This window comes from Sminthopsis crassicaudata, chromosome 2, assembly GCF_048593235.1.
Source record: "Sminthopsis crassicaudata isolate SCR6 chromosome 2, ASM4859323v1, whole genome shotgun sequence".
In the NCBI taxonomy this organism is placed as follows: domain Eukaryota; kingdom Metazoa; phylum Chordata; class Mammalia; order Dasyuromorphia; family Dasyuridae; genus Sminthopsis; species Sminthopsis crassicaudata.
The window spans coordinates 519,857,675-519,874,901 of record NC_133618.1 but is presented as its reverse complement, the minus strand read 5'-3'; the positions used below and the strand labels follow the sequence as shown (position 1 = coordinate 519,874,901).

General features: G+C 34.7%; 1 protein-coding gene across 2 annotated transcripts in view; it reads left to right on the top strand.

Moving 5' to 3' along the window:
* The window catches only part of FBN1 (fibrillin 1), a 267,909-nt gene that overhangs the window by 240,004 nt on the left and 10,678 nt on the right, over window positions 1-17,227 (top strand). Inside the window, exons 51-62 of one of the 2 annotated variants that reach the window (XM_074294433.1) lie at window positions 279-344; window positions 630-746; window positions 1,987-2,106; window positions 2,721-2,843; window positions 4,031-4,162; window positions 6,316-6,441; window positions 7,083-7,289; window positions 8,984-9,109; window positions 9,614-9,736; window positions 11,918-12,034; window positions 12,259-12,387; window positions 13,814-13,933. In XM_074294433.1, the coding sequence (XP_074150534.1) occupies window positions 279-344; window positions 630-746; window positions 1,987-2,106; window positions 2,721-2,843; window positions 4,031-4,162; window positions 6,316-6,441; window positions 7,083-7,289; window positions 8,984-9,109; window positions 9,614-9,736; window positions 11,918-12,034; window positions 12,259-12,387; window positions 13,814-13,933 (1,506 nt within the window). Of the gene's footprint in view, window positions 1-278; window positions 345-629; window positions 747-1,986; window positions 2,107-2,720; window positions 2,844-4,030; window positions 4,163-6,315; window positions 6,442-6,852; window positions 7,037-7,082; window positions 7,290-8,983; window positions 9,110-9,613; window positions 9,737-11,917; window positions 12,035-12,258; window positions 12,388-13,813; window positions 13,934-17,227 lie in introns of those variants that run through there. The other variant, XM_074294434.1, reaches the window with a different exon arrangement.

The following is a 17,227-nucleotide window of genomic DNA, read 5'->3' as shown; positions in this document are numbered from 1 at the left end:
GTATATTTCTTGGTATGATTCTTAGGGAGGAGAAGGCTCATATTTCATTATTCAGGCATTTATAGATCTTTGGAGAGATACAAAGATTAATAAGACCCATCTCCTGTTTCTAACGTAATTAAAATATAGTAAAAGAACTTTTAGTATTTTGATTGAAAAAAAACAGCTTAATTCCTTTGGGGATGTCAGAAAGATAACTATTTTATCAAATATGCAAAATGGCTCAGCTAGTAATTGTAACTGACATGTAAATGAACAAGTTTTCATCTCATTTGCAGAGGCATTTCGTCAAATCTGCCCATATGGAAGTGGTATCATTGTTGGACCTGATGATACTCGTATTGGTAAGTGTCGCATACTTGTCCTGTTAATTGATTTTTTAGTAATATCCAACAGTTTCTACTTCTTGTTCCTTTTCCCAGATGTTTGAATTTCCTTATAACAGGAATATATCAATGTTGGAAAATTAAACTCTTCAGTATCAAATTTGGGCCATTATTACCTTTTCATCCAAGTCAATTAAAATTTTCTTTTCCCATTGTCTGAAAATCCAAAGCATAAAATGCATGCTTCTTCCATTCATCCCCCTTTCTTATCTTATTATTTATGCTCTTTCTCCTTTGGTTAAGATATGGATGAATGCAAAGAGCCTGATATCTGCAAATATGGCCAATGTATCAACACAGATGGTTCCTACCGCTGCGAGTGTCCTTTTGGTTATATTCTCCATGGAGTTGAGTGTGTAGGTGGGTAATGAATTATCTTCTTCTGTGCCAATTTTCTAAATGTAAAACTAAAATCACACAGCTGGAATTAATATGAGTCACCTGAACAAGGTTACTTATTAACCTTGGATAGTTTGATATAGAGCAATGATGCCAAACTCCAATAGGAGTCATATTGACTTGGAAAATTACAAATTGTGTTGTTTTTTATTTATGTTATTAAACATTTCCCAATTAAAAATTTAATCTAGTTTCTCTCTAGGGAGCTATGATCCTTTGAGTTTGGCATATCTGGTGTAGAGTTTAAAGTTTTAGACTGGTATAGAGAGACCTCATTTTTCTTATCTGTCAAATAGGAATAACAATAGCATTTATTTGACAAGGTTTTTGTGAGGGTCAGATTAAGATAATATATACATAAAGCATTGTAAAACTGTTAGTCATTATTAATATAAAAACAGGAAGGAAAAAGATATTTTTGACACATTGTTAAAAAATTCAAAATATTGTTAATATTGAAATTTTCATTCTTATATATATACACACATATGATTTAGATTATTATAACTCAAAATTCAGTTCACTTAGGGATAAAAGATTATATATCCAACATAAATAGCTTTAAACCATCTAAGTACAAAATCAAAGAATATCTATATGAAAAGCCTGTGGTTTTTTTAAATCTAATTAGCTTGAGATGGTATCTAAAATTAAACCTATCATTTTCAGGATTCCAAATGGATACATTATTCATCTTTAAAATTGTAGAAATATAAAGTGTTCTATATGTTAAAGAAAGAAAAAAAACCTCACTGAATTAGTTGGCAAGAACCAAATTTGAAGGGTTTGTATTCGGTTTGGAAGTCAACTTTTAGGCGTTGAAAAGATTACAAAAGGGAATAGAATGATGATGGGTAGGGTGGAAATGCCTATAATACTAGGACAGATGAAAGGGGCAAATAGATTTTCGTTCATTTTTTCTCTCAGGGATTTCTGGCAAGAGCACCAAATTCTGATTTTCAATCTATCTGCCACAAATTCTATATGACATAGGTCACTTCTCATTAGGCCATAGCATCCTCAAAATTCAGGGAATGCCTTCATATTCACACATGACTATTGATTTTCTGTCAGAATAAAGCTTTTAGAAATGAAATGCAGTCTAGCAGCACTAGATTCTTAAAATGAAAGGAATTATATAAGTTGAAATTACTGTTACTGTAATTCATCCTGTTTTAAATGTGTTCCTGATATCTTACAGATACTGATGAATGTTCGGTGGGTAATCCTTGTGGAAATGGAACGTGTAAGAACGTTATTGGAGGTTTTGAATGTACCTGTGAGGAGGGGTTTGAGCCAGGTCCCATGATGACATGTGAAGGTGAGTGGCTGTCTCTCTCTGTCTCTTTCTCTCATTCTCTCAGTAATAAATGTCTTTCATTGTATGACATAATCCACCTAAGCATAAAGGATGGTTTAATATAAGGAAAACTATTAGCATAATTAATCATACCAATAACAAATATAATAAAAATCATGATTATACCAATAGATGCAGAAAAAGTTCTCAATAAAATACAACACTCATTCCTACTAAAAACAAAACATGTAAAAGTATTATTTGTAATGGGGATAAGCTGGAAGCCTTCCAAGTAAGATCAGGAATGAAACAAGGTGCCCATTATCACCAGAGTTATTCAGTATTGTATTAGAAATGTTAGTTATAGCAGTAAAAGAAGAAAAAGAAATTGAAAGAATTAGAAAGAGGAAATAAAACTATAGATGATATACTCATATCATCTAAATGGATGAGAATTCTGGAGAATCAAGTAAAATGCTAGTTGAAATAACTACTTTAGCAAAGTTACAAGATAAAAAAAATTCGTTAAAAATACAAGAAAAAAAGAATTTGTTTTAGTGATTCTATTCATTTTTGAAAGTGAATTTCTTTTTGTTCATCTTTATTTCCCATGATTTTGCCTCATTATCTTACAGATATCAATGAATGTGCTCAGAATCCTCTGCTCTGTGCCTTCCGATGCGTAAACACTTATGGGTCATATGAATGCAAATGTCCGACTGGTTACGTTCTTAGAGAAGACAGGAGAATGTGCAAAGGTAAGAAACTGACCAGGGTTAATGGATGTAATATTCAACCTCTGTTGCATTGTAAGCTGCTAACCATATAAGATAGTGTTACCACTGTTGCAACACTATTGCATGGAGAAGCTTAAGCAAGGCAGAGGAATGTCCCAAAATATGGACTTTTCCATTTTCTATGTAGCTACCTTAGCCACGGGCTTTCTCCCTCTTTGCAATAAGTAGCATAATTTTGGACTAAAAGAGAGACTGAGCACTAGGAGGGAGATTAAAAAAAAAAGGGAAGAGGAAATAAAAACATTAGGATTAAAAATCCAGGAGGAAGATAACAAAGAAAAAGGAAAGGGAGGAGAGGATTTGGTGGGTTGAGGGGGGAAATTATTTTGTGACTATATATCTAGTTTAGGAAAGCTTTCATTGCATAACAAAATAAGTTTCAGTTCAGTGAGTCCATATTGAGCATTTACTCTTTGTCTAGGACCATGGCTTGGCAAATGTAGATAGTAGATGTTATAATCAGTTCCAATAGAGCAGTAATGAACTGAACCAGCTACACCCAGAGAAAGAACTCTGGGAAATGACTATGAACCATTACATAGAATTCCCAATACCCCTATTTTTGTCCACCTGCATTTTGGATTTCCTTCACAGGCTAATTATACACTATTTCAAAGTCCGATTCTTTTTGTACAGCAAAACAACTGTTTGGACAAGTATATATATATTGTATTTAATTTATACTTTAACATATTTAACATGCATTGGTCAACCTGCCATGGGGGGGAGGGGAAAAATTAGAACAAAAGGTTTGGCAATTGTCAATATTGTAAAATTACCCATGCATATATCTGGTAAATAAAAACTATTAAATAAAAAAAGAAAGTAGATGTTATAATCCTTGTTATGAAGTAGCTTATAATCTAGTTGAAAATCTGGTTATTATGCTATCATTTAATTTGTCCATTCATTCAATAACTATTAATAAAAATCTACTAGGCATAATTTAAAGAAGCTTATAATTATGTTTTAAAGTTAAAAGGCTTATGAATTCTTTGCTTCTCACAGTTTTTATAACTGAAATGAAAATAATTTGTCATTTCATAATCACACACCTCATAATCATCATATAAATAAAAGTGGCACCATATTTCACAGAACAAGTGATGCACTTATGATGGCAGTTCATAGTTGATAATCTGTTGCAGATGAGAATGAATGTGAAGAAGGAAAGCATGACTGTGCTGAAAAACAAATGGAGTGCAAGAACCTAATTGGCACATATATGTGCATCTGTGGTCCTGGCTACCAACGAAGACCTGATGGAGAGGGTTGCATAGGTAAGCTAAACTCTGTTAGAGAAAAATCAAGTGCTTCAGATGAACAAGTGACTATAGAAAAAGACCAGATTCAGCATCCAGAGCATAGGCATATCTTAACTTGTAGGCACACCTTTTTTGGACAAAAATGGTTTTCTCCTACCAAGAGCTTTTTGGGGCTACTTTCCCTATATAGGCAACTGTCCAACTCCTTCCCTACCAATTCTCATGGTTGTTCATGTTCAGATCTGTTCTGGAGTATTATATTCAGCTCTGAGAGCCAAGGAAGATATTGATAAGCTGTCGAAAGTAGTCTTATGATGGAAATCTTTGTGTCTGGTATACAAACATTGATTAAAGGATTTGGAGATGTTTAGCTGGGAGAAGAAAAAACCTGAGGGCATGGGGCAAGGTGGTTGGGAGGGGTGGCATATAGTAGCCAACTTCTAAGATATGAATAGCCCTCATATTTAAGAGGGACTCAGTTTGTTCTCTTTGGCTCCAGATGGCAGAACTTGGGAGCAGTGGAAGGAATTTACAAAGATGCAAACTTTGATTTGATATTAGGAAAAACTTGCTAATGATTGGAAATGAGACTTCATTGAGAGGTAGTTTGTTCCTTTCATTAGACATCTTCAAAAAAAGACTGTTGAGAGAATATTTTTCTACATATGGCTTGGAATAAATGATGACCAATAAAGTCCCTTCTTATATTGATCCCACTCAGCAATGCCAAATGACATAACATTAGCTCTGGATTCAAAGGACATGGACTCAGAATCCTGTTTTTTGTCACTTACTTCCTGTGTGAAGACACATAACCTCTTTCAGCCTCTGGTCCCTTATCTCTAAAATGAGAAGGTTGGACTAGATTGCCTTTAGGATCTTTTCCAGCTCTATAATCTATGATTCTGTGGTAGAAGTTAGCTCCACAGGCTTAAAGTTTTAAATGAGCCATTGGCCAAATTAATGAATGAAAGAGTGACGGAGAATTTCTTAAGCATTTACTATTGTTAGGTGTTCTGCTAAACAGATACAGTAGATACAAGCAGGACATTATCTGCCCTCAAGAAGTTTTCATTCTTGCTTAGAGAAGACAATGTTGGTAGCAGTAATGGGACAATATAGTGGGATTTCTCAACTTTGGGATGGGGTTTGGTTATGTGATTATACACATATACATTAAAACAATATAACTACAAAGCTACAGAAGATTTTCCGAGGCAAACATTGTTTTTAAGTTTATTTTTTCTAAGCTTTCATGTCACTTTTCTTCAATGTTGCCCCATAAGAATATTAGCATTTCCTGATTATATAACATTATGACTTTAAAAGAATCATCATTCATTCGTTTATCACTGATTAAACCCTCTTCTGGACAAAGTACTCTACTGGGTATTAAGGAAAATATAAAGTTTATAAATATATAAACATAAAGTTTAGATAAGACACTGTGTAAGACATTGTGCCTGCCCACATGGGTTTAGTAAAAGGGACAGAGAAACATGTCTGGAGTCCTTTCCACCACCCTGGTCTTCTTGGATGCTGTCACCATATTGCCTGACTCTCTCACCCTCTTATCTGTCTGTCTCTTAGACTTAGTGTAGAGGAAATCTTTATAAGCAGGTTATTTTGTCTCATTTGCGCATAGCCTAAAATTGAATAACATCCTCTAGATAGAGACAAAATGAGACTTGATTAATTTAATGCTTAAGAACAGCACATAGTATAGTAGATGAAGCATCAGGGCTGAAGGCAGGAAGACCTGAGCACACATCTAGCCTTAGGCACTTAATCTCTATATCTGTCCCATTTTTCTTGTCTTTAAATAGGAATAATAATAGCACTTACCTCCCAAGGTAAGGTTGTGAGGATCAAATGAGAAAATACTCATAAATGCTTAGCTCAGTGCCTGGCACATAGCAAGTGCTATATATTTAATTACTATTACTACCTTAAGAGTAATATATAGATTCTGAATGGTTGAATTAGTTTAAATAACTAGCAGCTTAATATTAACTACTGTATGATTATTCTGACAAAGTAGTGACTATCCTTGTTTAAAAAATGTTTATCTTTAAAGCTCCTCATTAGCTTCACTGCTTAAAATTATTCTTTGACAAAGTAACAAAACTCCCCCCTTTTGTTTTTGGTCCTTTGATTCAATTAAATAGATGAGAATGAATGTCAGACCAAGCCAGGAATCTGTGAAAATGGACGGTGCCTCAATACCAGAGGAAGCTACACATGCGAGTGCAATGATGGCTTCACAGCTAGCCCTGCTCAAGATGAGTGTCTTGGTAAGTGTCTGGGCAATGCTTTCATGAAATTACCTCTCTTTCAAGCGAGAGATCTGGGTTCCTTAGGCAAACATGGGCTGAAGTTAATCTGTAATAGCCAGAGTTAAAAGCATTAATCTTTTGTGGATAATTCAGTGAGCTTAGCACCCCCTCTGCCATTGAATTCTTCCTTTGCTAATTGTGTTGCATAATTTGATTGGAATTTCTTCCTAAGCTGCCTGTCTAGCCTTCCATGACCAGTATCAGTTTCTATGTGCTACTCTGCATCTTTCTGTTGTAGCTTGAAGATATGATAGTTATACTCCCTCTTTTCTAGGTGCAAATAGAACTGTAATCCCTCCCAGGCTGAATCTGATATCTGCCCCTTCCTGCTCTCTTACTGAATTTCTTGTATCATTTGTTTTCCCTCAGACGTCATCTTTTCTCTCTTGCTGCTGTTTCCAGCTTTTCACTCTCATTTCTTCTGGCCCAGGGTTAAGTATGCTTCCTTTTCATTTCTTTTTTTGTTTGTTTGTTTTGTTTTTAATATCTGACTAAATTCCTGATATCCTATGACTTTTATGAGAGTATCACTCCTAAAATAATCCCTCTCTTCCCCTCCAATTCCTCACCCCCACCCCAAAATATGATATATCTTATAGACAACCGAGAAGGATACTGCTTCACTGAAGTTCTACAAAGCATGTGTCAGATTGGATCAAGTAACAGAAATCCGGTCACCAAATCTGAGTGCTGCTGTGATGGTGGGAGAGGTTGGGGCCCCCACTGTGAGATCTGCCCATTCCAGGGCACTGTAGCCTTTAAAAAACTTTGCCCTCATGGCCGAGGATTCATGACCAATGGAGCAGGTATTCAAATTTCTAAAGTATTTTTTAGGAAATTTTTCTTATGTTTATTTTTTAAAGGCAACCAGATAAAGAAAATGGAAAATAAAGCATGTTTATTATATTATAATATTAAATTTAAAAATAAATAAAAGTTACAAAAAATAAATATAAAAATAGGTGTAAAATAAAATGAGTTATAAAATAAAATAAAAAATAAAGCATCATTAAGTTATATCAGTTTCATTACAATTAATAATTTAGGTATTAGGGGATCACATTGTTAAAATAAATTTTTTTTAAAATTTAACTTAAAAAAAGATAGAAGTTGGTAGATCTAAGATATATTGGTTGTTTCAAGGATTCTTAAGACATAAATGCTTCTGATGTCTTATTATATCTTGTTTCATTACAAACTTGATGATTTTCCTTTTTCCCAATTCAAATGTACCACTAGTGTTATTATGATTATCAGCTGCCATTTGAATCATGGCAGGTCTTACAAATGGAATGAAAGCAGAAGGAAGGGTAGAATGTCTTGAGGTAATTAAGTAAGAGGTAGAATTGAGGAGAAGAGGCTACACAGAAAATGTGCCCATTCATGAGAGCTAGAATTGATCAGATTGATGAGTGATCAAAGAGTAGCAAAAGGTGAGAAAGTTAAGTGTAAAATCTCCCTGGGATAAAATGATAGAAAAAATATGTTTTGGTCATATAATTTTCCTTATCACCCACTAGGGTACACATTTTTCCTAGTATACTTTAGTTGTGTGAGGTAACCAAGTAGAGAGTATGTAGGCCTACAACTAGGGACAAAGGGTTTTGACATATTTGTAAGTTGGATATTCACTGGAAATGTCTGTGTTTATATTCCAATCCATTGAGCTCAGAAAATCCCTTGGGTGGGGGTCAAGTATAGTGGTGATGGGTGTTTGGTCAGACTTTTTTTTTACTTTATTTTTATGTTTTGTAATATATGCACTTTATCTTTTACATTTAGCAGATTCTGGAAACTATAATCCCACTCAGGGTACTCACTTAGCTAAATTACCAGGCAAAACTCTCAAAAACTTTTCAAAATCACTTTCCTTACCAGTGAAGCACCTTTCTTAAAGGCCTGCCTCATAAAATGGAGGGGATCTAGATAAACTCCTGAGTACAATCCAGAGTGTTTCATCTTCCATTTCTCCCAATATTACATAGGTTGGATAATGTTTTCACCTTTATTTTTAGTCCTAATTCTCAACAGTTAAAAAGCAGTAGCGGTTTTTTGTCACATTTTCAATATATACATACATCCTGAATATGCTGGGGAAAAAATGATATTTGTTGTTTTGCTTACAAATCTTACTTTAATGAAGTGGTATTTAAGATCACAGGGGGACAAGTGAAATCGAATGGGATGTAATGGAACTAGTGAGGCAAATATCTTTAATGCCAATTATCAATTTATATTTCACTGTTTCACAATCTAAATTTGCATTATCTAAAAATACATCTCATTACCTATTAGAGAATTATTATTGTATAAGAAATCATTTGCTTTCTTTTCAGTTAGTTGTTCATTATTAAACATTAAATTTATACTTTCCTTTCAACATTATTTTTTAGACATATAGTTTCTTTAACAAAAAATCCCAGTATTTTGCAAAGTAAATGCTAACATTGTCCTATTTGTGTTTTCTTCCTTGATTTCATCAAATTTCATTGAATCATAGATATTGATGAATGCAAGGTTATTCATGATGTTTGCCGGAATGGAGAATGTGTTAATGAGAGAGGATCCTACCATTGTAATTGTAATACTGGCTATACTCCAGATATCACTGGCACCACCTGTGTAGGTAGGTGATTTTGTTACTAAAAACTTGCATGTCTATTCAAGTGAAGAAAAAGATTAGCAAACTGGAAAAAAAAACTCCTCTCATAAGGTAGCCTGTGTTATTCCATTGCAAATAAGGCCTATAAATGGGAGAGAAAGAAAGTATTTAGTTTAAACTCTTAGTGGAGAGTTGGGCCTGGAGTCAGGAAGACCTGATTTCAACTTTTGCTTCAGATATTTATGAGCTTTGTGACTCTGGCAAGTCATTTAATTTCTCCTTGTCTCAGTTTACTCGTCTGTAAAAAAGGGAAATAACAGCACCTACTTCCCAGGAATTGTGGGAATCAAATGGAATAATGTTTATGAAGCATTTAGCAAATAAAGTGCCTGGCACATAGTAGACCCTATATAAATGCTTTTCCCCTTCCCCTTATTTTTTTCTTTCTTTTTCTTCATAAAATATTCTATTTTTAGATTTGGTTGATATTTTATATCAAAAAGTCAAACTGTTTTTCTTTCACAATAGATCTAAATGAGTGTAACCAGGCTCCCAAACCCTGCAATTTCATATGCAAAAACACAGAAGGGAGTTACCAGTGTTCCTGTCCAAAGGGATATATCCTTCAGGAGGATGGGAGAAGCTGCAAAGGTAAAAACAGACTTTTTTTTTCTTTGTTTCACTTATTCTCATCTGCCACTCTTGTTCCATTCCCAAAGACAGCAGAAGACTTCTTGCTACTTACTTCTTTTCAAATGGACCTCCTCTGGGCTTTGTGCTGCACTGACAACTCCCCACTGCCCACTTCCTATGATTTGGGGAGGGAGGCCAGAAGCATAGAGGTCCCAGGATGACAGCAGCAGCTTCCATTGAAATTTGCTGCCATTGCTTCTGAACGTTCTTGAAGTAGGGTAGGATAAGCTAGGCCCATGCTCATGATTTTGGTGGTTAGAGTCCTTTGGGCTCCCTGCTTTGTCTCTTTGTCACTTATTTCATTCATTCAAGAAAGATTTTATTGTGTCCTTAGCAGAGATAGCACCATGCTAATCAGAGGGGAGAGAAGTATGTGACACAGTAGTTCTTGTCATTAGGAGCTCATAGTCTAGAGCGAAACAAAGGTCTATCTAAGACTAGTCAATGTTTTTCAAGTTTCGCAAAGCATTTTACGTATGTTATCTCATTTGATTATTAAAGCCCTGTGAAGTAGATGATATTTTCTTTGTTTTTGCATATAAGGAAACTAAGAAGGATAAGTAACTTGCCCATGGTCAGACAGGTCATAATTGACTAGGGCAAGATTTTAATTCAGGTCTTCCAGATTCTAGATCCACAGCTCTATTCAGTGAATCACTAGCACTACATACCCAAATGAAGTAGTTATGCTTTAAATTTAAAAAAAAATCAGTCAGGCAGAGAATAAATGCTATTGGAAATCAGAGATAGGAAGGTGAGTGTGAATCAAAAATGGACAGGAGAAGCTTCATGGAAGGAGGCAGAGCTTGAACTTGGATCTGAAGGATGAGTCGGATTTGAACAGGGTTAGGTTTGGGAGCAGCAAAAAATTTTAAAAAGCTTTGTTGATATTATTGTGATACATTATGGTTCTGTATCTTTGTTGTTTTTAAGAAACCAATGAGCCTTTGCTTTTGGGCTTCAGAATACCAGAGTGATAATCATACTTTGCTGTTTTGGGAAGAAGACATGGAGACTTAGAGAGAAGTGCAATAGTAAGAATCACAAGCAGGTTCCCCCTTCTAGTGTGTGCCCTTTTTCCACATGGAAGTGATCTTGTGTTCCAAGCAATTATAAAAAGCCATCCATAAAGCTGACATCGGGCACTTAGTCTTCCCATTAAAACACAGAAGGGAAACCAATTTGAAAAAAAAAAAAAACAAGAAAGATTTTTCCAATTTATATATAGACAAACACTCACATATTACTTTAATGGTCAAAAATTAAAAACTTTGAAGCAGAGTTGCTGGTAAGAAATCACATAGCTAGAATCAGAAATTGATAGAACTGTAATTGAGTACATGCCAATTATGTTTTTAGAGTTTAGATTTAGGTTTTTTAAAAAGATAGCACAGAGACACAAAAAGTGCCTGAATAACCACAAAATGCTCATTTATGAGATTGTACTGATAGATATTAAGTGTTTACAGATAATAAGTTGGAGTCAAGAAAGAATTTTGCCTAGCTAGTGTATAATATTTGGTTTGGGGAGACATAAGATTGAATGAAAATTTCTCCCATGAAAAGCACATTATTAAGAAGCAGTAATGTAATGCTTATCAATGAAGGTCTCTTCTTTTCTTAACTTTTTCCTTTCCTTTTTCAACTTTGTTTCATTTGAAGGGGAATTCTTAACAAGAGAAACTAGCTTTTTAAATGATGTCATTTGGTCAAATTAAAAACAGCTAACTGGAATGAACCGTGATGATTGATTTCATGGAATTGGGGGTCTCTTTTTTATCTTTGGACAAAATTTATTATTCACTTGTCCTGGAAATCTGTCAAAATTCCTAAGACTTGTCTTTGTTTCAGTTTATACTTTAAAAAAAAAAAGCTCTCACAGTATAATCTCTATATCTCCTAATTAAAGTAGGCAGAGTTTTCCACATATGCCAAGGTTTGTCTTTGGCCTAGATTGAAACTGTGCATTACATTGTTGCTGCTGGATCATGGAACCTAGAGGATTTTTATTTGCTAATCCACTGAATAAATTATGGTCAGTAGAGTTCGGAAACTTGCAAATCAGAATGGTTCCCCATAATTCTCTCTTTATTCTTGCATTTGTCTTGTAAATCAAAAGCCTTTCTGGTTATCTTCTAGATCTTGATGAGTGTGCAACCAAACAACATAATTGTCAATTCCTTTGTGTTAACACCATTGGAGGCTTTACATGTAAATGTCCACCTGGGTTTACCCAACATCATACAGCCTGTATTGGTAAGTGGCATTGAAAAAAAGTTTGAGTAACTAAAAATTTTTCTTTTTACTATTCTCTTTTCTAAAGATCAGACTAATTAAAGCTAGAAAAACAGATATGTTGATATGTTTGTTGACAAATACCAGGTTTGTTTTAGCTTCTCTAGGTGACTTAGTTTTTACTGTATTTGAAACTCTACATTGAAGAATTTGGAAAAATCCGCTTTCATTCTTGTTTCTTTTAGATAACAATGAATGTACCTCTGAAGTCAATCTTTGTGGCGCTAAAGGTGTATGTCAGAACACTCCTGGAAGCTTCACTTGTGAATGTCAGAGGGGTTTCTCACTAGATCAGAGTGGAGCCAGCTGTGAAGGTAAGCAGAGACACAGACCACTTATGTGAGCAAAGAAGAGAAGATGGTCTACCTGGTAGTGGAGGAGATAGCACAGAGTCATCAGTCAGCTTTATAGCTTTATAGCATTATCATTGTCTGTCATCATCATTCTTTATCATGGGAAATTTAATGAAGCATCCTACAGCTGTACATTTATGGAGTGAAATTTCATGTAGAAAGTGAAAGATCTTTTGCTGACTAAAACTAAACCTCCTTTATTGGAGACTTATTCCATTTGAGTTGGCCGTTCCTCAAAATACAGCATGCTCCTCGTTCCCCTTAAAGGATAGTTCTCACAAGTTTCTTTCAATGGAAAATAGCACACATTCAGGAAAAACTGAATACCCATAACATCTGATTTGACTCAATAATTTTTAAGTGGAGAGGCAGTCACTGAATAGCTAGCCTTAAAGTCAGGAAGATCTCTAACACATGCTAGTCATGACAGCTTGAGCAAACCACTTAGCCTCTTAACGCATGTGACATCTAAAGCTACAAAACACAGAACAACTGTTGAGCTGTACTAGAAGAAGTTGTTTCTTCATTGGGAATTCCCTACACCCATGAAATCACAAATGCTACCCTGTTATCCTCCCAAATTCTGGTGCTTATGTCCATAAGTATGTTTGCATACAAAATCTATAGAGTTACACATGGAATCCTAGATTTAGATCTGGAAGGGACTTTAGAGGTCAAATGTAGAGAAGTTGAATTGTCTAACATGACATAGGAACCTATATGATAGCTTGGTGTGATTAGGATTTATGGTATCGTCTCAGCATACCCCATACAGAGTAAGCAAGAATTAACTGCTATGGGACAAGGTGTATTCTAGCGTATAGCTGTTCTGAACTCAGTGAACAGTTGACCATATCCTGATTCCTATTCCTGAAGGAATATGCTCTTTGAGACGCTAAACATTTGAACAAAGTCTACTAATCACTCCTCTTTTTGGATAGTGATTCCTATTCTCCCAATGAAAAAATTCTCTGCTTTCTGTATTGAAAGCAAAGGAACATACTCTGTCTACAGTTATCCAAATGATCACAGGTTTAGAACTGGGATGTATCTTAAAGCCATCTAGTCTTTTAACTCTCATTTTATTTTTATAGCTGAAGTAAAAAAGAGGTTAAGTGAAGTCATATAGAAAGTATCACAGAAAGAATTAAAGCCTAAGACCTTTAATTCAGAACTAATTCTCTATTTCTAATAGATAATGCAATGAAAATTAATTTTAAGAGTCTGTAATCTTTAAGCAGTGAGGAGCCTCAAAATTTTTGAATTAAAAATGTTTTTAAAATATTAATCTCAATGGAATATAGTCTGGATTGAAGGATATGAAAAGCAAAATGTCTAGTTGAAATTCTTTATCTTGAAATTTTGAAAGACTTGTGATTTCTTCTAGATGTGGATGAGTGTGAGGGGAACCACCGATGCCAGCATGGCTGCCAGAACATTATTGGAGGATACAGGTGTAGCTGCCCTCAGGGATATCTCCAGCACTACCAGTGGAACCAGTGTGTGGGCAAGTAGTTTTTCTTCTGTTAAAAAGATAAATTAAAGATGACTTTTGGGAGCTAAAAGACCCTTTTTCTTATTGAATAGTCTTGAATTGGGCTTTGAAGTTATATGTGATTTAAAGCTGCTCAACCTTAGTAAAGAAATGAACATTAACTACTGGGAGAAAAGCAAAACAAAAAAAAAAACGGATTTTTTTGTTGTTATTGTTCAAAAACGGACTTCAGGAACCTGTTCAGGAATCTTCAAATATACCATTGAATCCTGATTTACTCTGTTGTTAAGAATAGTCCTGAATTTATTTCAGATAATGAAATAAAAAAGGTGCTTAGGTCTCTTTAGTTCCATTTCATTCCTTTCGGTCTTTTTTTTAAAAGTCCATTTAGTGGTTCACCTTGTGAACCTGTGCTGTTTCTCCAAATATGTCAGTCAATCACTGCTTTCATCAATGATTCCTGGAGGCTAAAAATCATAGAGTTTAGGGTTGGAAGGAGTCTTAAAGATCATCTAGTCTGGCTTTCGCATTTTACAAATGAGGAAACTGAAGCCCAGAAAAGCTCAAGACGATACAGATGGTAAGAAGCAAAACCAGTATTTGAACATAGAGCTTCCCAGAGTTCAGATAGTATTCTTTCTGCTGTGCCTCAGAGCCATCTCTAAAGTCTGGGCAGCTTTGAGGACTGAGTCCAAAAGCCATAGAAAGGTTTTTCAGGAATACTAAAATATTCCAGTAAGGGAAATCTATAAATTCATTGTTTAAATTTGGTATTATATTACTTGTCATTTTCTGACTCAATAAAATAATGGGAAAAATTATTCTTTCTAAAGTAGATTATATATTATTGGCATTTTAAATCTTGATGGACCTCAGAGAGCATTTGATCCCATCTCCTAAATGTATAAATCAAATAGTTGAAGCTTGAAGAGGAGTTAAATGAGCTGTCCAAGGTTACAAAACTAATAGAGCTAATTAGCAGAGCAGGCTCTTATGTCTGACTTGGTTTTAATTTCAAATGGTGGAATATAGGAATGGCTGAGATAATCAATCCTGTTGAAACTAATATTTCTAACAAGGTTTTGCTTGGATTTTTATTTTTTTCTAAGTATTTTACAAAAATGCTTTGCTCATTTCATTAAGTATAGTTTGAGTGAATATGCTGGTTTTAATTACTGAATTTTTTGACCTTATAAGTAGTACTGGCTCTGATGGCTATTTAGTCAGAGCTGATCCATTTTTCTTTATATAGACTCACACTTTTTGATGTGGACATTCCTCATTCAACATCTGTTCTATCTGTACCTGAAAAAGGAGCTGTTTCTCCTCCCTCTTCCTATTCTCCCATCCAACTTTAAATCTAGAGGTCATCCAGGCTCTTTTTGAAGACTCCAGTAAGGGGAAAATATAAGGCATATGTATTTACAACTCTTAAAAAAAAAACTTGGTCAATTGCTTTTATGAAATAGTGTGTATACAACATCCCTCCCCTAATATGGTAACCTGGTATCATAACCCTGGTGAAAAAGGAAAGTTACCCAAGGGGACAATTAGTAATTGTCAAAAAAAAAAAAAAAAAGTTAGCATCTTCCAAGGAAGGCCTTTTCACTTTTGGATGGTTGTAATTGTTTAAGGCTTTTGCTTTATAGTAAGACAAAAGCAAACTTAACATCTTTCACATTAATTCTGTTCTCGGGGCCAAGAAAAACAAATCTGATCTTTCTCTTTCTCATAAAAGTCCTTCAGATACTTGAAAAAAGATAGATTATCTTGTCCTCATTAAGTCTTCTCTCATCCAGGCTGAACTTATTCAGAGCATGGCATGATTTCCAGTGCCTTCAGCTTTCTAGTCACAATTTTTTGTCTATTCTCCAGCTTGCTTGTGCTTCTTTTAAATGTGTAAACCAAAGTTAAATATAGTTCTTCAGGTATGGTATAAAGAAAGCAGAGTTCATTGGGACAATGAACACCTTCCTTGTTTGAAGCCTGTAATTCTAAAATTTTGGCAAGTGTTGTGATGTTGGCCCATATAGACTTTTAATACATTACAATCCATAGATCTTTTCCACATAAGTTGTTTTCTAACCCAGCCTCCCCCATCTTAATACTTGTGAAGTAGATATGATCCTCAGTTTTGCTATCTGTAAATATAACCATCCTTCCTATTTCACAGAGTTGCTATGGTGATCAAGTAATAAAGAGAGTAATAATAAGCTCACATGCCCAGAAAAAGATCTTGGTACTCTCCCTCCTTTCTCTCCCAAGAGTTGGGCTCTTTCTAAATTTACACAAGATATCTTGGAATTTATGAGCTAGGATCAAGCCTTAAAGCCAGATCAATCTGACTTTCTTTGACCAATGAAGGTCCAAGACCAAACCTTACTTGGTCACTGTTTGGGTCCAGATTGTCTCAGAATGAATATAAATAGCAGTTGTTCAATAGAAAAAAAAATCCTTCCTACTATCATACCTGGCAAAGAGGAATACTTTAGCCTCTGCATGAGGCAGCATAACACAGTGTAGATTTAGCATCAGAAGGCTTGGATTCAGATCCAAGATTCATTCTAGTATACCACATAAGAGGTCAGTAGTTCAAATGTTATCAAATCCATTGTTCAAATAAGGAAAAGAAGTCTCAGAGAGATTAGTTGGTTTGCCCAAGGTCAAAAAATTGAGGTTTCTAAAAGCCTAAATGAAAACCTGTATTTCAGACGTCTAGTAGATTTGCCTTTGTACGTAATGCCTTTGCATATTTGCAGTGTATTTTCCCTTAAAAATGAATCAACATCATTTTTTGAATTAATTTTTTAATAAATAAAAACCTGCTTTTTTTTCTTTCCCATTTAACTCCACAATACCTCTATCGAAAAAGAAAAATAGAATACAAATATATACAGTTAAAGCAAAATTCCCTACTAACTATGTCCAAAAAAAAGTATATCCCAATCTGCACTTTTTGTCCATTTTCTTTGTGGCATAAGTTAAGTAGTGTGTTAGAACACTTATGTTTAGAACTATCTTAATAGCACATTTGTTGCCTACTGAAGCTTTTCTGCCAATCCTATAGATTTTAACTTGGAATAATTATTCTGAAAGAATGGGAAAACCAGTGTCTTCAGTTTTCATGTTGGCTTGAAAAAACTTGTTACCAATTTAATAATGGTAACCCCAGTCCTGTAGAATCTGCCTCTTTTATATGTGTTCCCCAGAGTAGAATACATGCATATACACTGAAGTTTGCCCTTAGTTTTTGTATGCCACACTGAACTCTGAAGACAGTTCAGATGCTCTTGGCATGAGATACAG